The following is an 8813-nucleotide window of genomic DNA, read 5'->3' as shown; positions in this document are numbered from 1 at the left end:
TTTTCCATTTTTTGTACACATCCTTTTTTAATCTTAACTCAGTTAAAAGTTCTTTAGATAGCCACCCTGGCTTCTTTAAGCACCTTCCATGTTTCCGTCTCATTGGTATTGCCTGAAGTTGTGCTTTTACTATCTCCCTCTTAACAAACTCCCAGCCATCATGAACTCCCTTTCCTTTTAGTTTTACTGTCCCACTTTCTGTACAATGAAGTTGTCTGCAAGGCCAGTGAGGAATCTGTTTGACCTTATGCTCTTGGCTGAGTTTGACATCCAACAAATATCTGGATAATTGAAGTCCCCCATTACTACTATCTCCCTTCCTTTTGCATGCTTGGCCATCTGTTCCAGGAAGGTACAGTGGTGCCTCGCAAGACGAAAAACTCGCTAGACGAAAGGGTTTTGCATTTTTTGAGCTGCTTCGCAAGACGAATTTCCCTATGGGCTTGCTTCGCAAGACGAAAACGTTTTGCAAGTTTGTTTCCTTTTTCTTTAAACCGTTAATACGCAGGGTGCATTGCTTGAAGAGGTGCAGTTGCGACTTGACTTCGAGGAGCAACTCATAGCACGCGGTGTGGTAGCCTTTTTTGAGGTTTTTGAAGACTTTGGTGATTTTTGAAGCTTTTCCAAAACTTCTTTTGCAGCCATTTGGTAAGTTAAACTTTTAAAACTTTTTTTGGGGGGGTTTGATTTTGGATTGGGGTGTTTGGAATTCAAGGACTTGGTGTTGGGGAGGGGTTTGCAAGAATCTGGAAGCTTGTGTGTGTTTTTTCCTGCCTTTTTATGATTTTCTGTGACCATTGGGCCACTCTGCTGTTTTTTTAAAAAAAAAATCTGGGTTTGAATTTCTGTGTGGTGGGTGGCTGGGTGCTTTTGAATTTTTTGGATGTGAAGCACTGATTATTTTGGGGGGGTTGCGAAGGTAGGAGCTGTGCTGCCATGGGACCCAAGAAGACTGCTGCTGCAGAGGCCGGCGAGGGGAAGAAGGCGAAGGTTACGCTGGAAATGAAGAAGGAGATCATCCGGAAGCACGACGGTGGAATGCGTGTGACAGACCTCGCCAGGGAGTACGGGAGGAATCCATTGACCATTGGGACCATCCTGAAGATGAGGGAGAAGATCCTTGCGACTGATGCAGCCAAGGGAGTCACCAGGATCGTGAAGAACCGCCCAGCTGTTCTGGAGGAGGTGGAGAAGTTGCTGCTCATCTGGTTAGAAGAGAAGCAGCGTGCAGGGGACACAGTGACTGAGGCCGTCATTTGTGAGAAGGCCAAGGCCTTGCACGCAGACCTCGTCCGGGAACAGCCAGGAACCTCAGGCGAGCCAGAAGTCTTCAAGGCAAGCAGAGGCTGGTTTGACCGGTTCAAGACAAGATCTGGAATCCACAGTGTGGTCAGGCATGGAGAGGCTGCCAGTTCTGATGTTCCTGTGGCTGAAGACTTTGCAGCGGAGTTCCTGGAGGTTGTGACGACGGAGGGCTACGTTCCACAGCAGGTCTCCAAAGAACTGAGGGACATTTGCCAGAAGTGGAAAGATGTGCAGGCTTTTGCACAGCGGCACCACCCTGACAAGGACCTGACACGTGACCTTGTGAACACTTTTGATATGAGGGTCATGTCGTCTTTCAGGGAGGTGCTGAAAAAGCGGATGAAGCAGCAGACCATGGACAGGTTCTTCAGCAAGAAGCAAAGAGTGGAAGAGGAACCTTCTTCGAGTTGTCCCCCAGAGTCTTAGAAAATGTACTGTACACTTTGTTGATTTTTAAATGTTTTTCTGTCATGTTTAGAAACTTAATTTATTGTTCCTTCAATTTTTGAAATGCTCTTTACAGTATGTGTGACTTTAAAGAGCACTTAATAAACTCTTGTTGTACCAAATTTGGCTTTGTTTGGACTTTTTTTGACCATAGGAACGCATTAATTGAATTTCAATGCATTCCTATGGGATTTCGTGCTTCGCAAGACGAAAAATTCGCTAGACGAAAAAACTCGCAGAACAAATTAATTTCGTCTTGCGAGGCACCACTGTATCATCTATGTCCTCCGTTTGGCTTGGGGGTGTATAGTAAACTCCCACAATGAGGTCTCTGTTATTCTTCTCTCCCTTAATTTTGACCCAAATGCTCTCACTTTGGCTTTGAGGTTCTAAATCTTGGATCTCTTCACAAGTATACACATCCCTGACATATAATGCCACTCCTCCTCCTTTCTTGTCTGGTCTGTTTCTCTGAAATAGATTGTATCCCTCCATTATTACATTCCAATCGTGGGACTTATCCCACCAGGTTTCAGTGATGCCTATTATGTCATATTTAGTTTGCTGTACCAAGAGCTCAAGCTCATCTTGTTTATTTCCCATGCTTTGCGCATTAGTGTACAGACATTGAAGTCCATTAATCATTCCCCCGTGTCTCTTATTTAAGGATTTTTTCCTCCCACCACTAGGTCTGCGTGCTGTTTGCTCCATTTGGTCTATGACATTTGGATGATCATCTTCATCAATTGATAGACTCCTACCTTCAGGAGCACTGTCTCCCTCCCCCACATTAGTCAGTTTAAAGCCCTCCTGATGTGGTTTCTGAGATTTTTGGCAAAAACATTCCTCCCAACCGTTGTGAGGTGCAGCCCATCGCTTGCCAGAAGTCCATCTTCAAGAAACTGCAGTCCGTGATCTAAGAATCCAAACCGTTCCTGTTTACACCATTTGCGAAGCCAGCTGTTCACTTCCACTATTTTTCCCTCTCTTCCTGGGCCACATCGTTCAACTGGGAGGAGAGATGAGATGACAATTTGTGCATTTAGTTGCTTCAATTTCCTGCCGAGAGCCTCGTAGTCTCTTTTGATCTTCTGGAGGCTATTGCTTGCAGTGTCATTGGTTCCCACATGAACCAAGAGGAAGGGGTATTTGTCAGTGGGTTTTATGATTCCTTGCAGTCGTTCAGTTACATCTTGGATCTTAGCCCTGGGGAGACAGCACATATGTCTGGGGAAACCCGGACATGTCCTCTTTTTGAGGACCAACATGCCTATCTGGGTGATTTTTGACATTTTAAAGGAAATGTCCAGGTTTTTTTGGGGGGGGGGAGTTGTTGGGGGCTTGGGCTCACATTTTCACATTTTCATCTATTTTAACTCCCATTGAAATATTTTTTTCTTCTGTTGCTTTTGCCTTTTCATTTACATTATTTTTTAAATCTTGGATATCTTTCTTCAAACTTAAAATTAATTCTCTCATATCTAGCAGTTGATCCATGTCAATAACAGAAGTTCTCCTGATTTGTGAGGCTGAAACTGCCGCAGAACCTGACACAGTTGTTTTTTTACCAGACATCACTATGAAATTCAATTAGTTCACAAGGTAATTTGTTCCTTTTCTTTCTATCTTACAGACTGGATATCAATTAAATTCAATCTTTCTTAATACAATCACAACAATATTTCCAATCTGATAATTAATGGATGTCAATTAAATTCAATCTTTCTTAATACAATCACGACAATTTTATCAATCTGATAATAATCTCCGGCCTATGTATTCACTAATTCTTTATATTCACCAGTTTCACTAAATATATTTAAAATTGATTATGAACCATTATCTAATTAGTTACAGCTTATCATCAATACAGCAATATCAGAAATTCATCAGATCAAATAAATATAATAAACGATTGCAATCCTTGCGTTCACTTGCTCATTCAGGGTGATAGATCATATATATAAATCTTTAAACAGGTTAGCGGCTCAATTAATCAGCACCTTGCAACAAAACTAATGACATCCGATGCTAATATCAGCTGCAATAGCTACCGATAGATAGCGAAAGAAAAAACAAACCAAAAACAAAAACAAAAAGCAACAAAAAAAACCCAACAACAACACAAGACAAAACCACACAATTCGAAAACCACACAAAAACACAACAAGAAAAACAAAAAAAAGGAAACAAAAAAAGCAAAAAAAAATACCCAAACAGAAAATTACAAAAGAAAAAAAAACCAAGAAAAGATGGGAGGGTAAAAGAAAAATTAAGCAAGAGAATGTAATAATAAAAATGCTATTTATAATTTGTAAAGGAATAAAGAGGGGGAAGAAAATACGAAAAGTATATATAAATAATAGGAGAACAGCTGGGGAGTATTTTCAATTAATAATGTACAGTGCAATAATATTATGTACTTTTTTATTGTTAAAATAGTTCATCATTAATACACATATATTACAGATATACAAGCATACAAACATACATTTCATACAATCCTTAAAAGTGTTCAAACATACTTATACTCAGTCCCACAAATAATTCCTTTTCCCATCACCATCGACCACCCCTCACCCCATCTTTGTGTTAGACTTCCAATCTACTCAATTGCAATTTCTTTCCACTTCTATTACTTTCTTTCACACACCTTTAGCCTAATTTCATACTTCTTTTTCTATTACACATTGTTATCCATCTTATTCAGTATTTCAGTGTTTGAAACAGAGCTTGTTTATTCTAATAGGATTTCTAATTTTTCGATATGGTTTTTCAAGTATCTTTTAAACACCTTCCAGTCCCTATCTATCTTCTCTTTTGAGATCCTTGCAGTTTCTCCCATTGCTTTGGATATATTGTAGTACTCCAATAATTTGGCAATCCACTCTATTTTTGTCGGTACAATACCACATTTCCAGTTTTTCGCAATCAATAGCCTTGCGGCTACTGTTGCATATAAATATAAGGTCTTATCTTCTTCCTTTAGGCTTCCTGGTACTATTCCCAATAGAAAACCTTCTGGTGTTTTCCTATATGAATATCTAAACATTTTTTTCATTTCGTTATAAATTATTTCCCAAAATTGTTTGATGTTTAAACAATTCCACCATATATGTATCATAGTACCTTTTCCAGTGTTGCATCACCAGCAGACATCGCTACAATTTTTATTCATTTTTGTTATTCTTTCAGGTGTTAAATACCATCTATGTTGTATTTTGAGGTAATTTTCTTTCAGTATATAACACATAGTGAATTTCATATCTTCTTTCCACAGTTTTCCCCATTTTTCAAACATAATATTTTTCCCAATATGTTGCGCCTATTTGATCATTGATGCTTTAACCAATTCATCCTTTGTTTCCCATTCTAAGATCAGATTATACAATTTAGATAATTTTTTTTTATTTTTCTTGTATTAAATATTTATCAACTTTTGATATTTCTTTTTCAAATCCTAACTTTTTGTCTTTCGCTAATCTATACTTAATTTGAATATATTGGAACCAATCACTAATATGAGCTTTAATTTCTGTATAATCCTTTAATTCCAATTCTCCGTTTTATTCCTTTAGTACAGTTTTATAGGTAACCCAATTTTCTTTCATATTTAATTTTTTCACTGCGACAATTTCTGCTGGCGATGCCCACCAGGGAGTTTTCGGTTCTAGGAGTCTTTTATATTTCTCCCATATTTTGTATATAGATTTTCTGATTATATGCCCTAGGAAGCCTTTATGTACTCTCACTTTTCCATCTATTAGATAGGCATGCCATCCGAATCTCGTCTCTACTCCCTCTAAATCCAATACATCCGAGTCATCTAATTTGATCCATTCCTTTAGCCAGGTCAGACCCACCGCATCGTGATATAACTCCATATCTGGGAGACCAAATCCTCCTCTCTCCTTCTTATCTATCATTATTTTGTGTTTTATTCTTGGCTTTTTCCCTGACCATATGAATTTAGCCAAATCTCCTTTCCAGTTATTAAAACATTTATCTCCTCCTAGTATTGGGATACTTTGAAATAAAAACATCATCCTTGGTAATATGTTCATCTTTATTACCGATATTTTCCCTAGTAAGGAAAGATTTAATTTTCCCCATACTTGCAAGTCATTTTTTATTTCATTCCATGTTTTCCCATAGTTCTCATTACTTAAGTCTATAGTATTTGTTGTTAAATTTATTCCAAGATACCTTATTTTCTTTTTAATTTCCAATCCTGTAATTTCTTGTAATTTCACTTTATCTTTTTCTTCCATATTTTTCACTAGTATTTTGGTTTTCCCATAGTTTAATTTGAATCCTGCTAATCTGCCATATTCGTTTATGCATTCCAATATTCTAGGTGTACATTGTAGGGGATTTTCTGTTGTGATCATAACATCATCTACAAAGGCTCTTAACTCGTATCTTTTTTCATCAACTGCTGTTCCTCTTATTTGGTTGTCCTGCCTTATTTTCTTTAATAGAACCTCTAATACTATCATAAATAACATTGGGGATCGGGGGCATCCTTGTCTTGTACCTTTAAAGGTGTTGATTTCTTCTCCAAACTCTCCATTAATAATAATTTTTGCTTTCTGTTGGTCATATATTGCATTTATACCTTTTTGGAATTTTTCACCTAGACACAATTCTTTTAATAGTTTTTTCATAAATTCCCATGAGATTTTATCGAAAGCCTTCTCCGCATCGATTGAAATCAGGGCTGCTTGTTTATCTCTTCTTACTTGTAGATATTCCATTATGTCTATTATATTTCTAATATTATCCTTTATTTGTCTACCTTCCACAAATCCAGCCTGATTTTTATGTACTATTTTTCCTATAATTTTTTTTAACCTGTTAGCCAATAATCCTGCATAAATTTTGTAATCCGAATTTAACAATGAAATGGGTCTATAATTTGAGACAGATTCCAAATCCGTACCTTGTTTTGACAGAAGCGTTATATACGCTTGAGTCCAAGAGTCTGGAATATTCCCCTTCTCTACTGCTTCCTCTATTACTTCTTTTAGTGGGTCGATTAATTCATTTAACATTTCTTTGTAGTATTCTGCTGGTATGCCGTCTGGACCTGGGGATTTCCCTATTTTTAATTTTTGAATTGATTCCTTAATTTTTACGGTTGATATTGGTTCATTTAATAATTTATGGTCTTCTGCTATCTCTATTAATTTTTTTTTCTTTATATATTCCTCTATTTCTTCTCTTGGCACTTCATCTTTTTGATACAATTTTTTTAAGTATTTTTAAAATTCTTTTTAAATTTCTGTCATATCCCTTATTGTCCTCTCCTCTACTTTTATTTTATTTATTAATTTTTCATTTCTTTGTTTCTTTAATTGCCAGGCAAGGATCTTGCCTGGTTTATTTGCCCATTCAACATTTTTATATTTCCAAAATTTGATTTGTTGTTCTACCTCCTGTTCTATAATATTATTATATTCTACTCTCAGTAATTTATTTTCTTGATTTAATCTCTCTTTGTTTTTGCTTCCATAGGCCAATTTTTCCTTCCTTTTAATTTCTTCTAAAAGCTCCCTTTTCTTTTTTTTCTTTATTCTATGCTATTGAGTTTTGTTGTATGAAATATCCCTTAACAACTGCCTTCCCAGCATATAATAATAATAATAATAATAATAATAATAATAATAATAATAATAATAAAAAAATCTGGCTGGGCCTCCCCAGCCACTCTGGGCAGCTTCCATTGAAACCAAAAATACACTAAAATATCACACGTTAAAAACTTCCCTGAACAGGGCTGCCTTAAGATGTCTTCTGAATGTCAGGTAGTTGTTTATCGCTTTGACATCTCGTGGGAGGGCGTTCCACAGGGCGGACGCCACTACCGAGAAGGCCCTCTGCCTGGTTCCCTGTAGCTTTGCTTCTCACAATGAGGGAACTGCCAGAAGGCCCTCGGCGCTGGACCTCAGCATCCGGGCAGAACGATGGGGGTGGAGACGCTCCTTCAGGTATACATGACCGAGGCCGTTTAGGGCTTTAAAGGTCAGCACCAACACTTTGAATTGTGCTCGGAAACGTACTGGGAGCCAATGTAGGTCTTTCAAGACCGGTGTTATATGGTCTCGGCGGCTGCCCCCAGTAACCAGTCTAGCTGCCGCATTCTGGATTAGTTGTAGTTTCCGAGTCACCGTCAAAGGTAGCCCCACGTAGAGCGCATTGTAGTAGTCCAAGCAGGAGATAACCAGAGCATGCACCACTCTGGCGAGACAGTCCGCAGGCAGATAGGGTCTCAGCCTACGTACCAGATGGAGCTGGTAAACAACTGCCCTGGACACAGATTTGGCCTGTGCCTCCATGGACAGCTGTGAGTCCAAAATGACTCCCAGGCTGCGCACCTGGTCCTTCAGGGGCACAGTTACCCCATTCAGGACCAGAGAATCCTCCACACCTGCCCGCCTCCTGTCCCCCCAAAACAGTACTTCTGTCTTGTCAGGATTCAACCTCAATCTGTTAGCCGCCATCCATCCTCCAACCGCCTCCAGACACTCACACAGGACCTTCACCGCCTTCACTGGTTCTGATTTAAAAGAGAGGTAGAGCTGGGTATCAGCCGCATACTGATGAACACCCAGCCCAAACCCCCTGATGATCTCTCCCAGCGGCTGCATGTAGATGTTGAAAAGCATGGGGGAGAGGACAGAACCCTGAGGCACCCCACAAGTGAGAGCCCAGGGGTCTGAACACTCATCCCCCACCACCACTTTCTGAACACGACCCAGGAGGAAGGAGCGGAACCACTGTATGACAGTGCCCCCAGCTCCCAGCCCCTCAAGACGGTCCAGAAGGATGTTATGGTTGATGGTATCAAACGCCACTGAGAGATCCAGCAGAACTAGGAAACAGCTCTCACCTTTGTCCCTAGCCCGCCGGAGATCATCAACCAGTGCGATCAAGGCAGTTTCAGTCCCATGATGAGGCCTGAATCCCGACTGGAAGGGATCCAAATGGTCCGCTTCTTCCAGGTGTGCCTGGAGTTGTTCAGCAACCATTCGCTCAATCACCTTGCCCAAGAATGGAAG

The 8813-nt window shown here is 39.3% G+C and overlaps 1 protein-coding gene across 1 annotated transcript in view; it reads left to right on the top strand.

Moving 5' to 3' along the window:
- Nucleotides 1-513: 513 nt before the first annotated feature.
- Nucleotides 514-8813, top strand: part of LOC308577842 (putative CENPB DNA-binding domain-containing protein 1) — a 495861-nt gene continuing 487561 nt past the window's right edge. The window contains exons 1-3 of the mRNA XM_081178239.1: nucleotides 514-648; nucleotides 920-1425; nucleotides 1492-2023. Of these exons, the coding sequence (XP_081034365.1) occupies nucleotides 937-1425; nucleotides 1492-1731 (729 nt within the window). The 5' untranslated portion in view covers nucleotides 514-648; nucleotides 920-936 and the 3' untranslated portion in view covers nucleotides 1732-2023. The remainder of the gene's footprint in view (nucleotides 649-919; nucleotides 1426-1491; nucleotides 2024-8813) is intronic.

This window comes from Podarcis bocagei (assembly GCF_964188305.1).
Source record: "Podarcis bocagei genome assembly, chromosome: W".
Lineage (NCBI taxonomy): Eukaryota > Metazoa > Chordata > Lepidosauria > Squamata > Lacertidae > Podarcis > Podarcis bocagei.
This window is presented reverse-complemented; position numbering and strand designations above follow the sequence as displayed.